Genomic DNA, 17,540 nt, shown 5'->3' with positions numbered 1-17,540 from the left:
TCCGGGTGAAATAACAGTTTGCTTCTGATTCCTCAAATGTAATTAATGCATTTCCTGCTACAGTGCAATATCCTCTACTTTGGAGAAACTAAATCCAAAATGCGGACCAATTTACAGAAAAGATATACAGGTGACTGAACTCTCACTTGCGTATTACATTCACCGTTCCATTCACACACACTTCTCTTGCATGAGTTCAGTAAAGCCCAATATAAGTTTCGGCAACAGTCTTATGCTTTTTTTTAATGCTGCATTGGATCTAGAGTAACAATCGTTTCATTCTCCTTTACACTTTTATGACAATAAATAATCTTGAATCTTCTGACTAAGTACGTTGCAGCCCTTGAGACTTTTAATTGGATTAAACAAATTCAAATGACCAGTCTTTCTAATTTGTATTAGTATTGGGCAGTTTTAATGCAAAGTCGTCAACCAGTGCCATTTCACTTTTCTATTCCAGGGGTTCCCAACCAGGTGTCCGTGGACCCCTTGCTTAATGGTATTGGTCCATGGCATAAAAAAGGTTGTGAAACCCCTGATTTACACAGTTGCTGGTGGTCATTTCCACTATTTTCTTGTATTTCATATTTGATGAAACTATCCTGTTTTGTACTCACAGTTCCAGATTTTTTGCCACCTCCTCTTCCCTGTCTTCTTTCATCTATTTAAATCTACTTTAACCTGATGGGTTACATATAACAAGCTTTGACCACACTTCCTCAGCTGGCCCTCTCTCGTTCTCTCTTTTCTCATTCCCCATTCTGGCCCCCATCTTGCCCCTTCTCACCTGCCTAGTACCTACCTCTGATGCCCCTCCTCCTTAGCTTTCTCCCATGGTCCACCCTCCTCTAATATCAGATTCCTTCTTCAGCCCTTTACCTCTTTCACTTATTACCTTCCAGCTCACTTTTCACCAGCCAGCTTGTACTCTTTTCTTTCCCCCCACCTTCTTATTCTACTTAGTCGTTCCCTTTTCTAGTCTTGATGAAGGGTCTGAGCCTGAAATGTTGACACCATATTCCTCTCTACAGATGCTGCCTGACTTGCTGAATTCCTCCAGCATTTTGTGTGTTGCCATCAACAGTTACTGTTATCTTACCACCACCCCCCCTCTGGCTTATTTTTAATTCTTTTATGCTCTTGTACAAGGTTGTCTGAAGATTACTTTTCTCACCATAGGTGGCAAACTTTTCAACAATGGATGACGACCTTGAGCCTCAGCGCAATAACAGGGACTGGGATGACATCATTCCAGAAGCACAGCGAAGAAGAATGGAGGAAGAAGAAAGGCAGAAAGAGCTTGAAGAGATCTACTTGCTTCCTCGAATGCGCAATTGTGCCAAACAGGTATATTTCAATTTAAATTTCTAATGTAATAAAAGAAATAAAACTGTTCATAGCACATTATATCCCACAAGGTTGACTATTTAAGATTGTAAACAAGAGGCTAAGTAATTTATTGTTATCCTGTTGGTTACATGATGTGCATAATGCTCGGTGCCTAATCTCTTCTGAAAGATGGAAGAATATCATATGTAAACATTACATAGACTAACAGGTTTTCCACCTTGGAGTGAAGTGAGTGTAGATATAACTAATAAAGCATTTTCAACGGCTTATCTCACTTACTCATCCAAAGGATCTTTGGGTGCAGAAATGTCAGTAAATGTTCTTGGTTTAATTTAATAGGCTGTCATTTTCATTCTTAACTGGACCAATCCTGCATAGAATTGTATAATGGTATGACGCAGAAGGAAATCAATTGCATCTCTTCAGTGAGCTTTTCTAATTAGTCCCATTCCCCTGTTCCATTTTTATAGACCTACAGACATTTATTCATATATAAATATTCATGTTTATTTAATGCTCTTGAATATTATTGAATTTGCTAGTAGCATACTTCCAGGCAGTTCTTTCAAGAATTGTAAAAAGTGTAATTTATTTTTTCTCTTGTTGTCTCTTGTTCTTTTGTAATTTACCGTAAACCTGTAATCTCTACCAACTCATGAAACACTGGGAACATTTATTTACTGTATCAAATGTGATACTACTTCTGAATCATGGAGAAGTGTTAATTTCTGTAATCTCTTCACATAATGTGCCTTTAATCATGATATCAATCTGGTAAGTCTTCTGTGTACTCCTTCAAGCCATGGTCATTCTTTACTGTAGCACTTCCAAATTTCATCTGTAGTTTGCCCACCTATTTTAAGTCTGCGTTACTATCCTGCTCACCATTGATGTTTCTGTGGTTCATACCTGAGACTTCAAAATTATGCCCTGTATACATCATCTGGGCTGTGCGCATCATAAAGAGGAATGGGCTTAACAATAACCCTGGCTGACACACTTGTATGCAACTGTGTGGGAAAGCAACTGTCACTTCTACTGTCTCTTTTCGTCAGCTTTCTTTTACTTGTGCCTCACTGCCCCTTTCATACAGTCTTAAATTTTTTTAGCAAGCATAAAATATGTTACTTTTTTGAACATTTTAGTGATTGGAGGAATGTATAGGAGGGGCTGTCAGGTGTAGGTTTTTTTGTACAGTGGTATGTGTGTGAAATGCCTTGTCAGGGGTGGTGGTAGAGGCAGACATATTAGTGACATTTAAGAGACACTTAGTATCTGAGACGTGCATAGATGAAAGAAAAATTGGAGGGCCGTGTGGTAGGGAAGGGTTTGATTGTGAAGTTGGTGAAAATGTTGGCACAACATTGTGGGCTGAAGTCTTTGTACTGTGCTATACTATTTTTTTCTACAACTTTCACCCTTTGAACCTTCTCATGAAAAACCTCCTCCCTCATCATGAAATTCAAATTAATTGAACAAAATTGTTTTTTTAAAATCTATTCTCCATTTACTTCCATTTTTTATAAATCTCCAAGTGACTGTTTCCCTGTGTTTTTCCTTTCTCGAAGGGTTAAGTGACAGTCTTGTGAAATATATTTCATTTAATTTATGGTAATTATTACTTTGTGTTATATATGTTGTTTGTGCACTTTGTTCCAGAGGAATTTTCATTGGGTGATATATGTATATACGGTTGAATGACAAGCTTGTATTTGAGCATTTGCAGTCACTGGCTTTACATCATCAAAAAAAACACAAAACTGCAGTGAAAGAAAAGATAACCCAGTGGGAAACTAGCTAATACTAGATAATTTGAAATTCTTCACAACTTACCCATTCTTTTGAAGTGCTTTGTTGGAACCTTACTCAGGAATGCCGATGCTCCCAATTTGATGCCAACTTCAACCCAAAGTTTATCAGAATAAACTGCTTGTTAAAATAGCCGTGATGGTTAAGATGTAAATCCAGTGTTGCTGTTTAACATACCTACTGCAAGAGTGTGATGCCATTTCTTGGGGAAAAGAAACAGAAAATGCTGGAAATATTCTGCAGCTCAGGCAGCTGTAATAAGATGGTTAAACATTTGTCTTTGGAACATGAATGCTCTTAAAAGAAATAGTTTTCAGACACAAGAAAAAGTGGAAGAGAGGAAATAGGTGCACTTTGAGGTAAAGGTGGCTTTTTCAAGTCGGGTCATAGATCAGTCATGTTCTCAGTAGCATTTGAAGAGGTTTGAGAAATTAAGTAGTCGACTCTGTCTCCAAAGGTTCCCTTAAAATTGATGATTTTCTGTACACATTTAGCTTGTGGTGACTATTTTTCTACCACTAGATGGCACCATTTCCCAAGAACAGTGGCAGATAGGTAAAACTGATCAGGGTGATGTGATGTAATAGAATTGAATCATCTGAACTGGTATGTAACCAATGTATACCTTTTATATATGTACTAATTTTTTGTAAGAACATCTTCTCAATACAGTAAGTTTTCAAAAATGAAACTTTATGATTACACCACATTAGTGATCTTAGATCTGAAAAGTGTATTGCAGGGACATATAATGCACTGCAATTTTCATTCCTTTCATCAATAATTCATACAGTCATAAACAAGACGTTCCCTGTGGCTTATTTGTAAAGTGGAAAACAATGCTAATGTTGTATTATGAATGCTGCTACATGCTGCATATTTTCAGTGCTGCAATTTATTATTCATATTTAGTAAAGTTGCATAAAACATTTAATTTTATCAAGAATTCCTCTTGTCCTCACTTACCATCCCATGTGCCTTCACATCCAGCACATCTTTCTCTGCAACTTCTGCCATCTTCAATGGGATCCTATCACCAAACACATCTTTACCTTCTCCCACCCCCCCCCCCCCAGTCACTGCTTTCTTCAGGGATCATTCCCTCCGTGATTCCCTTGTCCATTCGTCCCTCCAAACTAATCTCCCTCTGGCCGCATATCCATACAAGTGATAGAATGCTGTACCTCTTGATGTACCTCCTCCCTCGCCTCCATTTAAGGTCTCAAAGTGTCCTTGCAGGTGAGGCCACACCACATAGGAATCAGTTGGGGGTCACCTTTTGTACCTGGTGCTCCTGATGCGGCTTCTTCTACATTGGTGAGAAATTGGGTCGAGCACCTCTGCTCCATCCGCCGAAAACAGAATTTCCCAGTGGCCAAACATTTTAATTCCTAATATTATTCCTGTTCTGACATGTCAGTCTGTGATGTGGCTGGAGGAGCAATGGTTCATATTCCGTCTAGGTAGCGTCCAACCTGATGGCATGAACATCAGTTTCTTCTTCTGGTTTAAAAAAAAATAATTCCTTACCCTTCTGTCTTCTATTCCCCACTCTGGCCTCTTACCTCTTCCCACCTTCCTATCTCCTTGGCTTCTCTCCTCCTTTCCTTTGTCCTATAGACTCTATTACAGATTCATTCCTCTCCAGCCCTTTATCTTTCCCACCCATCTGTCTTTGTCTATCACCTAGCTACTCTTCTCCTCCCCCACCTTTTTATTCTGTCACCTTCTCCCTTCCTTTGCAGTCCATAAGAAGGGTCTCAGCCCAAAATGTTGACTGTTCACTTCCATGGATGTTGCTTGACCTGCTGATTTCCTCCAGCATTTTGTGTGTGTTGATCTGGATTTCCAGCAGCTGCAGAGTCTCTTGTGTTTTTGAATTTTATTTGTGCTGTTTTTTCTACTTCAGATAAGCTTTAATGGAAGTGAAGGAAGGCGAAGAAGAAGACGGTCTTCAGAGTCTGACAGTGACTCAATTTCTGAAGGGAAGCGACCTAAAAAACGTGGAAGACCTCGGACAATTCCTCGTGAAAATATTAAAGGGTTTAGTGATGCTGAGATTCGAAGGTATGCTTTAAGTATAGATCAGACTGGTCAGCACAATAAAAATGTTTACTTGTAACCACAAAACTCCAAAGATTTCGTAATGAAATATTTATGGTTTGGAGGCTTGCTCAAGTAAACATCTATATTTAATGTACAATAAATGATTTGTTGTGTGTGCAGCATCTCATTTTGTTAAAGGATGTATGATCTAAATAACCTGAAAAATAAAAGAACATCTGATTTTTTTTTCTTCCTGAACCAATAATTAAATACTGAATATTCCAGGCTTTTGGCTATGTTATTTTGGACTAAAGGGAAAATTTTCCTATAACAGATATTGCATTGAGAAATGACAACTAGCGTATGCTATTTCAGCGCCAGTGACCCGAGTTCAATTCTGCCAGTGTCTGTAAGGAGTTTGTACGTTCTACTCATGGTTTTCCTTTGGGTGCTCCAGTTTCCTCCCACATTCCAAAGAAATATGGGTTAGTAGGTTAATTGATCACATGGGTGTAATTCGGTGCCATAAGCTCATTGCACTGGTAGGACCCGTTACTGTTCTGTATCTCTAAAATAAAACTTTAAAAAACTAAAACAAATATAAATTAGTGAGTGAATGTTGAAAAATCACTGCTTCAGTACACCTGCAACTCAAAATTGGATTGTGAAGGCTTGTATAAGCACATTTGAATTAAATTCTTCATACCTTGAATGGTAATGACATTGTGTGTGAGCTACGATTATATGCAATAGCATCACATGAATCACAGTTTAAGAAGTGTTTTGTACCCATTTGGTTTTTTGAAATGTTGATGGTTAAACACTGGTTCACTTTTAATGCACTGTCAGTTTAGTAAATGCTGTTTTGTATTTGTTAGGTTTATCAAGAGTTACAAGAAGTTTGGTGGACCTCTGGATAGGTATGCTACCAGTTAGTGTTCAATTTAAACTAGAAAATATAGTTAAACCATGTTTATATTTGAAATGTGTTGCTCACTTCGACTAGTAGAGTATTGGTAAAATATTGTTAAAACTATTGTTTTTAACATATTGGATCCTTTGCCATAGATTGGAAGCAATTGCTCGTGATGCTGAACTAGTGGATAAGTCAGAAGTCGACCTCAGGCGATTGGGAGAGATGGTGCATAATGGTTGTATTAAGGCTCTACGAGAGTCCACTGGGCAGGAGAAGACAGGTACATACATTTCCTATTTTCCAACTTATGTGAGTAGGATCGTGAACCATTATAGCAAACTCTGCTGTGGATTTGAGTTAAATGATCATGGGTTTAAGTCTCGCTGTAAAACTAGTTCAGAAGTTCAGTTAGCATTTGACATACAGTGGCACTAGAAAGTTTTTGAACCCTTTAGGATTTTCTGTATTTCTGCTTAAATATGACCTAAAATGTGATCAGATCTTCACACAAGTCCTTAAACTAGATAGAGAGAACCCAATTAAATATAGAACACAGAAAAAAATACACTTCATTTATTTATTCAGAAGAATTATCCAATATTACATGTATTTGTTGGAAAACGTATGTGAACCTCTAGGATCACAGTTTGTTTAAAGGGGAAATTGGAGTCAGATGTTTCAATCAATGAGATGACAATCAGGTTTGAGTGTGGGAGGCCCTGCCCTATGTGAAGAACATAAACCTGGGTCTTCACTTTCAGAATCTAATCTTCACCACACAGGTTTTTGGAAGTGTACCATACCTTGATCAACGGAGATTTCTGAGGACCTCAGGGGGAAAAAAATGTTATTGATGATCACCAGGCTGGAAAAGGAGACAAGACCATTTCAAAAGAGTTTGGGCCCCACCAGTCCAGGTCAGGCAGATGGTGTACAAATGGAGGAACTTCAGCCAGGAGTGGTTGACTACCAAAAATCACTCCCAAGAGCAAGGCGTTAAATGTTCCAGGAAGTCACAAAGAACCCCAGGGTAACATCTAAGGAGCTACAGGCCTCTCTTGCATTGGCTATTGTCAGTTTTCATGAGCCTAACATCAGGCAAACACTGAACAACAGTGGTGTGCATGGCAGTATTGCAAGGAGAAAACCACTATCTCTATGAAGAACATTGCTGCCTGTGTAAAGCTTGCTAAAGACCACGTGGATAAGCCAGAAGGCTATTAGAAAAATGTTCTGTTCTGTGGAGTGGACGAGTCTAAAATAGACCTTCTTGATATGAATGAGAAGCATTATGTTTGGTGAAAAGCAAACACAGCATTCCAGCACAAGAACCTCGTCCTATCTGTAACACATGGTAGTGGCAGTGTCATGGTTTGGGTCTGCTTTGCTGACTTGGGACCAAGGCAGCTTGCCATCAATGATGGAATGACGAATTCTGTATTATACCAGCAAATTCTACAGGAGAATGTCAGGGTACCCATCCATGAACTGAAACTCAGAAAGTGGGTCATGCAGCAAGATAATGGCCCTAAACACGCAAATCATACCAATGGCCCTACCAAAGAATGGTTAAAGCAGAAGAAATGTCATGTTTTTGAATTGCCAAGTCGAAGTCCTGATCATAACTCTACAGAAGTATTGTGAAAGGACCTGAAGCAAGCAGTTCATGCAAGGAAGCCCACCAACGTCCCAGAATTGAAGCAGTTTTGTAAGGAGAAGTGGCCCAAATTCCTCCAAGTTGATGTGCAGGACTGATTAACAGTTATCAAAAACGTTAGTTGAATTTATTACTGTACAAGGGGGTTATACCAGTTTCTGAAAGCAAAGGCTCACATAATTTTCCAATAAGTACAATATTGGATCATTTTTCTCAAATAAGAAATATAATGATTTTGTGGTATTTATTTAATTGGGTTCTCTTATTCTAGTTTTAGGACTTGTGTGAAGATCTGATCACATTTTAGGTCGAATTTTTTCAGAAATGGAATTCTAAAGGATTCATAAACTTTCTAGCACCTCTGTAGTTATAAGGGAGTACCCTCTGCTTTTTTTGTATGTGCCCTGTATGACGTAAAGCTGACTTGATTTAAAGAACAGAAAGAAAGTTATCTCTGATGTTTTGGTTATATTTTTCTCTGAATCCTCGACTAACATTGATGAAGCATGTTTATTTGCTTTTGTCACAATGCTGTAAGTGCTTTGCTGCCTTGATTACCAAATAGAGATAGCAACTGCTCTTCCAAAAGTATTTTGTTAGTTATAAAAACCTTTAGAAATATTGAGTTTTATGAAAGATACTTTATACAAATTAATCTTCCTCATTATTATTGGGAGCACTGCGGTTGAGGAAAAATGGTTACTGGATACATACTAATTATTGCTCACTGAGCTCCCTTTCTCTACATGATATACGCACAAATGTTGTATAGTATTTTAACCTTGTTTTTTTTTAAACTTTAATTCAATGCTGCTTTGGGCTTAATTCTTACCTAAATTTTATTTTTCGCATTTTTCAATGGACTTTTACCTTTTCCAGTAAAGTCCAGTGCAAGTTCCTCAAATTAATAGGAAGTTAGTTTTGCAAAATGTGAAATGGAAAGACAGTTTTGTAGTAGTTTGGAGAGCTCTGGATATGGGCTTCTCCTGCATCCTGTTGGTAAGAAGTACCGCCTAACTCATTAACAGAGAACTCCTGATGTTCAGTAAACATTGTGTATATGTACAACCCAGCTGTGCTTCGTGAAGAATTCCTGATATTTCTCGGGTTTTTTTCTCTCTGTTCGTTTGAATGTCAAAGGTAGTTGTTTTACACACTGAGTGGCAAGTGTATAGAATGTACTGAGGAGGGTGGTAGTGGAGGCAGACACATTAAGGTAATTTAAGATTGGCACATGGATGAAAGAAAAATGGATGGTAATGTGGGAGAGAAGGGTTAGATCGATCTTGAAGTAGGTTAAAGGGTTGACAACATTATAGGCCGAAGACCCTGTGCTGTACTGTTCTGTGTTCTTTTCCATCTGATTTAACAAATGAGGTAACCACTTGGTTTGCTATATTTGCCTTTACAACATCTGAAATTTTGATTTTGCACCAGCTGCCAGGCGTGGTAAAGTGAAAGGTCCTACGTTCCGCATCTCAGGTGTTCAGGTGAATGCTAAACTCGTCATTGCACATGAAGAGGAGCTTGCACCTTTGCACAAATCCATTCCACCAGATCCGGAGGATAGGAAGAAGTAAGAATTTTATTATTTAATCCATGACTTAAATAACTTTTATTGTCTTTATTGTGTATGCTTCATGTTCCTAAGCAGCTTTGATATACATCAGATATTGAAGCTTACAAAATAGATCCCTAGACAATGCGTTAGTATGCTGTGGTTGGTAATACCTTGAGGAAAAGTTGATTTAAAAAAAAGGTTGTTGCTGGCTGTTTGGATTATTTCATGATTTGGTGTCAACTCCATTAACTACTTAAAAGGAATGATAGATATTGGTTTCATTGTATTAATATTTCAGTATCACTATCAGTAGAGGAAGCTTTAAAGATCTCAGACTCAAAGGAAGTTACAGCTCAAAGGAGGTCATTTTGTCCCTTGTACCCTTATGAAAGACTTTTCCATTACCTCTTGTCTGTTTCCATAATGTAGCTCTTTGCTCAAAGCCCCTTACATTGTAAACTTGATGCTTAGTCAGGTTTTTTTTTAAAACACATTGCAGATTTATACTTTACCTGCCATTCTAGTAATTACTGTATTCCGGACCTTGCACTGCTTGTTGGATGTAGATATTTTCCTTTGCTCTCCTCCAATCATTTAACCAATTTTCTTCAATTTTGGATGTGTACTGGAAATTGGTCCATCCTGTTCAGCTCAATTATGTCTCATAATTTTTGACATCTTTATTAAATCTCCCTTCAGTTTCCTTTCTTCCAAAGCAAGGTACTTTAACATAGTCAATCTTTCCTAATGTTCTCCATCCCTAACATTGACTGCAGACCTTCTCTGCACTTTTGTTCCTCAAACAAATAAAGGTAAATATTTCTTGTACCTTACTAACTAGCTTAATTTTATATCTCTAGCCTCAGAGCATGTACTCCATGATCCCTCTGCTCCCCTAGCTGTATGATATGCTTGCTCTTAATATATAATTTTGACATATTTGCCTTTCCAAAATGCATCTACTCATTCTTTACTGTATTGGATTCCAATAACACAAAGAATTTAAGTGTCCTCTGGAAACTTGCTGAAAGCCACTTCACTTGTATCCAAATCATTGCTATATACCGTAATCACAAGGGACTAACATTATTCTCTGTAGAACTCCAGGAGTATACAGTTTTCTAGTCACTAAGACTTCCTCAGCCAGTACTTCTAAACATATTTGCATCGAATATGCACTTTATTTTGAATTGTATGGGCTATCAAATTGAAGGACCACCATAAACACATGGGCAGTGTAGCTTTACATACCACCAAAATATTCTCTGAAAAACCTTCATGCAGTTGCCTTACATATTAAGTAAGAAAGATACAAAGTGTTAATGTTTCTGTCCTCCATCACTGCTTTACTGTGGATTAAAATTAATTTCTAGACATGTTAGCAATGACAGTGTAGTTATGTGTTTGAGAAAAGATTCAGCACTTTTCTCAAGATGCACACAGGAAAATGAATGTGTTGCAAAAGAAGTTTGAAATATCTGTTATAATTAGTATATTGCGTTGAAAAGACTGAAAAGTCCTTCGTCACAATCCACGCTCACGAAAAAATTGTTTCTAGCTTTTGATAAACAGACCTGTTGCTTTTTACAATTTAAAAGTTTGGTACTGTACAGAGAACATTTTTTGTAAACAATCTTTGTAATTGTTTAATTCGAATGTGGTTAGCTTTTCAGTCTTCCGTAGTGGGACTTCAGTACGGTCTTTAAACGTATTGCTTTTAAATATAATATGTTGCTACCACAGGTATACCATCCCATGCCATACTAAAGCTGCTCATTTTGATGTGGAGTGGAACAAAGAAGATGACTCCAATCTTTTAATAGGCATCTATGAATATGGATATGGCAGCTGGGAGATGATTAAAATGGACCCTGACCTCAGTTTAACGCACAAGGTACAAGAATGCTCTTCAAATAAAAAATGGTATGGATATTCACCAGGTCAGGTTGAAGAATGGTTGATATTTCAGATCCGTGACCCTTCACAATGTAAAAATGTATTGTTCATCAATTAGATTGTGTGATACAAACACACTATATATGAAATATCAAAATAATTTGGCATTCTTGTTACATAGAAATATATTTCCCAGTAATTATAAATTAATACAAAACTTGTATGTTCTTTAAGCATTGAAGGTTTAACAGAATGTTGCAATCGTGGATATTTAATACATCCTAGCCAAATTACATTTCAAAATGTGAATCTGTAATGTATATTTTTATCCAGTTCTATAAATCAAAAATTCGCCCTAATCTCGGGACAATTTACATAGACCAATTAATCTACCACTGACATGACTTTGGATTGTGGGAGGAAACCAGAGGAAACCCATGTGCTCATGGGGAGAACTTACAAACTCCTTACAGGCAGTGGCGAGAAAAGCAGTTCTACAAAATAAAAGACCAGTATCTTAAAGGTTATCTGAAATAAGTAGCAAGAAAATAAAGAAAAATTGTCAGTTGTACCGAAACAAGTGAGATTTTGAGACAAACTTAATTGATTTGAAATAGAATTTTAATTTCAGTTAGTTCCACAAATGGAATGATATTCTAATTGTACATGACTTGGTCTGGTATTTTCTGTGATGAAAATGTTTTTAGTGTGCCTTTGTTAATTGTTTATGTTCTTGTCTTTAGATTTTGCCTGATGATCCAGATAAGAAGCCGCAGGCCAAACAATTGCAGACCAGAGCTGACTACCTCATCAAACTATTAAGTAAAGATCTGGCCAGAAAGGAGGCACAAAGGCTTGCTGAGGTACACATTGCAATACAATATTTTCTGTTTCAAGTCTTCTGCATGCTGAATCTATTTCTGTGGGTCCAGTGAATACTAATAAAAGTTTGTATTTGTTCTAAGCACATGAGAGATACAGGCTAGAAAACATTTATTGCCTATCCCTAATGAGTTATTCTCAGTAAACTTGCATCGTTATGCTGCTACAGTGCATTAGTCAAATAATTCTAGGACTTTAAAAGAATAATGTTACATATTTTGACATGAGTTTACAAGTCAACTTTTAATGCAGTACAGAAGGGTAATGTTGCACAACAAACATCTCTGAAAAGGGAAAAGACCAGAAGATTATGTAGAGGGTCATTAAGAGAGCTTTTGGCACATTTGCCTTCATAAATCAAAAATATTGAGAACAGGAGTTGGGATGTTATGTTGAAATGTTGAAGTTGTTTGTGAGGCCTAATTTGGAGTAGTTTGTGCATTTCTGGTCACCTATCTACAGAAAAGATGATATTAAGATTGATGAGTGCAGAGAAAATTTACAAGGCTTTTGCCAGGACTTGGGGACCTGTGTTATAAACAAAGTTTGAATATGTTAGGACTTTATTCCCTGGAGTGTAGGAGAATGGGGAGATTTGATAGCGATACTATATAAAATTGAGTGGTATAGATAGGGTAAATTCCAGCAAGCTTTTTCAGTGGAAGCTGGGTGAAAGGTGGAATGTTTAAAGGGAATATGAGGAGGATCTTGATTTAAGTGGATGGTGAGAGTGTGGAACAAGCTGCCAGTGGGAGGGGTGGATATGGGTTTAATTTCAACATTTAAGATGTTTGGATAAGTACATGGATGAGGGGGGTTTGGAGAGCAATGGTTCAGCTGCAGGTCAATGGGGCCAGCTTGAGTACTAGATAACACACACAAAATGCTAGTAGAACACAGCAGGCTAGGCAGCATCTGTAGGGAGAAGCGCTGTCGACGTTTCGGGCCGAGACGTCGACAGCGCTTCTCCTTATAGATGCTGCCTAGCCTGCTGTGTTCTACCAGCATTTTGTGTGTGTTGTTTGAATTTCCAGCATCTGCAGATTTCCTCGTGTTTGCTAGAGTACTAGATAGGCTGAAAAGCCTGATTCTGTGCTGTAGTGCTCTGACTATTATTATAATTCTTCTGCAAGAAATGGTAGCTATTCCACAGCCGGACTCCATAGAAATGATTTCAAAAGTTTAAATATGGAATTTATCTTAATGGTAATTCTGCTGCATTTAATTCATTCAATCTTTGTGAAATAATGGTGGTAGGCATTCTAATTGATTCAATATGCAACTTAGAGATCTGCATTGAATTCCATTTTCACACTGGTTTTACACTCTGTTTCATAAAGGCCAATTCAAGAAAAAGAAAGCCAAGGAATAAACGAAGCAAAGCAGTGAAAATTGTGAAAGTAGAAGACGTTAAAAGTGATTCATCATCACCACCACCACCTTCAGTCAAAAGCTCAGATGAGGAAGGAGAGATCAAGGTATGGAGTCAGATGTTGCCAATGGATTATGGTAAACTGGAAAATTATTAGCTAGATTTGTGTTGCAGTGCCATGCAGAACTCCACGGGCTGATGAAAGGTTTTGATAGATAACCAACTTGAAAGATTGAATCTGCTTTCCTCAACTTGAAAGATTGAATCTGCTTTCCTCTCCACAGATGCTGCCTGTGCTCCAGCATTTTTTGTTTTCCCCTCAAGAAGTCATGCTTTCTTTTTTCCTGTCTGTATTTGTCTGTGGTAGGGTCAGATTTCATTCAGGAAGAACTAAAGTTATCCTGTTTGACTTAAAGCACCACCAATTTGTCACTCAGTCTCCCTTCCTCCTGCCCTCCCCCCCCCCCCCCCCCCCCCCCCACAACCAATGGACTTTTCAAGGACTTTTTGTCTCATGTTCTTGATATTTATTGGTTATTTATTTATTGCTATTCTTTTTGTGTTTCTTGTCTTTTGCATACCTTTTGAACAACCTAGTTGGCCGGTCATGATTCTGTTACCTTTATTATTCTATAGATTTATGCCCAGAAGAAAATGAATCTCAGGGTTGTACATGGTGACATATGTATGTTGATAATAAATATACTTTGAACTTTGATTTCAAGACATTAAATTTTCTTTATTTTATTTATAGGATGATACAGCAGGAACAAAGCCCTCAAAAAAGAAATTGAAAACAGAAAGAGATGTTGAAGAGAAAGAACAGGAAATTGTAGTCAAGAGAGAGTCTGAAGACAAAGAAATCAAAAAAGAAATAAAAGAAACTAGAAAAGATAAAAAGGAAAAGGAAGAAAAGAAAGAAACAAAGGAAAAAGATGCAAAGAAAGAACTAAAAGAAAAGGAGGATAAGGATAAAGAGCCTATTTATAAAGATAAAGAAGTAAAAGAAGAGAAAGTAAGATATTATTTTAAAGTAAATACAGTGTTGGTTACAGTTCCATGTAGAATTTTATTCTTGGATTTACACTGAATTGTGAATTTCAATCATTTGAAGTAACTACCAGAAAAAATAGATTGATGTTTGTTTGTTCATCTGTATCCCATCATATTGCATCTTCATATAGGCTTCTCTCACCAGAATGGTGATGTGGCTATTGTACAGTGTGGAAGTGTGTGTATTTTATTAATTGGCAAATATGAATTGGAAAGTTTTAAGTTCACCTTTTTTTAGTAGCAGCTCAGTTTCCCATGTAGATTAACATTTTGTCAGGATGGAGTGCAAGTATTATACACTGTGGTTGGATTAGGTGAGTGGTGGATTGTTTAAAGAGATGAAGAGAATGAGGTACCTCAATGAAAATGGGGAATATGAAGGTAATGTTAGATTTTCTTGAAAAAGCAGATTGCCTATAAATCTAAGAATCCTAATGCTCATGTACAAATTCTCAAAATAAACTAACTTGAAGAATAAAAATACCTATCAGAATTAAAGGAAGTGACACGTAGCTTTGATAGAAATCAGACTTCGGCTTCAAGATGCAAAGAAGAAAAAAGTGAGGCCTGAGTTTTTTTTACAATTTGTGTGAGTGACTTGAATGAGGGATGTTAGTTGTGACATGAGCAAAGGGTAGGCTTTATCTGCTAGAGCTTATAATTGTAAGAGGCAGCTTGACTGAAAAATTCCTTAAGATCTTGAAAAGCTGAATGTGAAAAATATATTTTTCTTGTGGCAGAATCTAGAAGTAAAGATCACTCTTTAGAAATAAAAAATGATTGTTTAAAACAGATGAAGTGAAATTTTAAGTTGAGCCTTTGAAGTACACTTCTCAAAAAAGCAGTGAAAGCAGTATCTATGAATATTTTTTTGGCAAGGGTAATAGATAAGAAATGAGTGACAGTGTTGCCAGGAATAAGCAGGATTAGGAATTGGTGCATGATTTTAATTGAATGACTCCAAGTGCTGCCTCTTGCTCTTAATTCATGTGTATATACAATAATTTACAGAAAAACATACAGGTTTGGTGGAGAAAGCAGTGAAGTCCAGTGATAATCAGTAAACAACTATTAACAGACAAATGTCCTGCAGTTTCCTTGAAATTTGTTTTCCCTCTGGCCCAGTACTGTTCTAATTTGTAACTCTGTTTGATGTAGGTAATTGAAGCCAAGTCAGAGGTGAAGGAGAGGCCTAAAAAGACTGATGGTTCAGTTAATTATCCAGCAAGCACTGATCCAGTTCCAATCTCAGAAGAGACAGAAGAACTTGATCAGAATACATTTAGTATTGTAAGTACGAGTGATGTTAACTGTATTAAAGTTTAATATTTCTAAGCTTCAACTGAAGGCATCCTGCTGGTATAATTTTCTTCCCTGAAGTGCTTTTGTCACTTCTGTCACAATTAAAGATTGAATATATTGTTTGTAGCTGCAATTGGTTAGTGGAGCATGATAATATTAATATTTGCAAGTTTTTGAAGCTCACTGGACAAATTAATGAGTTTTAAAAGATATAAATAGATATTTATTGCAAAAACAATTCTGGATGTCATTAATATGGTTTCATTCCGGCATCACTTTTGGAGATGATGCGGGTGGGATGTCAGAGTGAGAAAGTTAAATTATCATGGAGGGATCTAAATAGTACAGAAGGTTGTGAGGCACATGGAAAGAGTATTAGAGTAACACTGGAGGAAGAATTAGTGAACAGAAAGAACAAGATGATTGGTAACTGAAAGACAGGAAGAGAGTTGGTCTTTTTTTTATATGGCTAGATGTTAAAATCTGGAATGCCCTCCACATAGATCTGTAAAATACCAAGCGCCTATAGGTGTATACCAATGCACAGAGGCTATTTGGCTAGCTTGAAGAGTTGCCAAAGCCAAAGTGATCAAATTGTCTCTATAGCCCTGATTGGTGTTCAGGGTAAGGAAATGCATCCTTCATCAGCTGAATCCTAAGAGCATTTTAAAAATACACCGTTCAAGCACAAGATGTGATCTTAATTGAGTGTGCAAAGGAGATTGCTGCTGGTTTTAGACACCTGCATGCATTCATAAGGACATCATTGAAGATGCAGTTTTGGGCCCCTTATCTAAGAAAGGATGTGCTGACATTGATGAGGGTTCAAAGGAGGTTCACAAAAATGATTCTAGGATTGAAAGGCTCACTAGAATTCAGAAGAATGATGGGTGAGCTCATTTAAACCGATCAAATGTTGAAAGGCCTCAATCGAGTGGATGTGGAGAGGATATTACCTATGGTGGTGGAGTCAAAGATCAGAGAACACAGAATAGAGGGAGGTCCTTTTAGAATGGAGGCGAGGTAGAATTTCTTTAGCCAGAGAAGGGATGGCGTATCTGTGGAATTCGTTGCCACAGGCTGCTATGGAGGCGTAATCATTAGGTATATTTGAGGCATTTAACTTCTGAAACAAGAAATGTAGAGTATGCTGATTGAATTAATGTATATCTTTCAACTACTAACAACTCTTTATTCTGTTTGAAAGGAAGAAAATAATAGTGTGCACCTCCATAAAAATTAGATCAAGTTGTAGCCTTATGGAAATTTGCCATTCTTGGATACATTTTCTTCCTTTCTTTCTTTTTACAATATTTTTATTCGGGAAAAAAAAACAAGATTTACAGAGTGCAACACATAGATACATCTCAACATAACTTGTGTACATGCATATATTGTAATAAAATTGATCAAAATGTTATAGCATAACACATAAAGGTATACCACTCTGTAATCAAAAATTTAAAGATTTTTCCTGACTGCATCATTGACTTCAGTTATGTTTGAACCTCTTGGTTTGGCACTGTTTACTTCATTGCAAATAGACCTTTTGAACTTGCATCAAAATTAACTCCAGCAAGCTTTCTACCAAATGGAAAAGCACTAGTTCTCAGCTGGTATGGTTTTCGACTTCAGGCTGCTGTCTCATCAAAACCCCCGTTCAGTACTCTCAGATCCTTCTAAACATTTGCTACAT

At 37.1% G+C, this 17,540-nt stretch overlaps 1 protein-coding gene across 1 annotated transcript in view; it reads left to right on the top strand.

Annotated features, from left to right (window-relative positions):
• The window catches only part of chd1 (chromodomain helicase DNA binding protein 1), a 115,501-nt gene that overhangs the window by 88,092 nt on the left and 9,869 nt on the right, over positions 1-17,540 (top strand). Inside the window, exons 23-32 of the mRNA XM_073067738.1 lie at positions 1,180-1,347; positions 5,069-5,226; positions 6,084-6,125; positions 6,274-6,401; positions 9,216-9,354; positions 11,083-11,233; positions 11,979-12,098; positions 13,458-13,595; positions 14,244-14,504; positions 15,701-15,832. Of these exons, the coding sequence (XP_072923839.1) occupies positions 1,180-1,347; positions 5,069-5,226; positions 6,084-6,125; positions 6,274-6,401; positions 9,216-9,354; positions 11,083-11,233; positions 11,979-12,098; positions 13,458-13,595; positions 14,244-14,504; positions 15,701-15,832 (1,437 nt within the window). The remainder of the gene's footprint in view (positions 1-1,179; positions 1,348-5,068; positions 5,227-6,083; positions 6,126-6,273; positions 6,402-9,215; positions 9,355-11,082; positions 11,234-11,978; positions 12,099-13,457; positions 13,596-14,243; positions 14,505-15,700; positions 15,833-17,540) is intronic.

This window comes from Hemitrygon akajei, chromosome 2 (genome assembly GCF_048418815.1).
Source record: "Hemitrygon akajei chromosome 2, sHemAka1.3, whole genome shotgun sequence".
Taxonomy (NCBI): domain Eukaryota; kingdom Metazoa; phylum Chordata; class Chondrichthyes; order Myliobatiformes; family Dasyatidae; genus Hemitrygon; species Hemitrygon akajei.
This window is presented reverse-complemented; position numbering and strand designations above follow the sequence as displayed.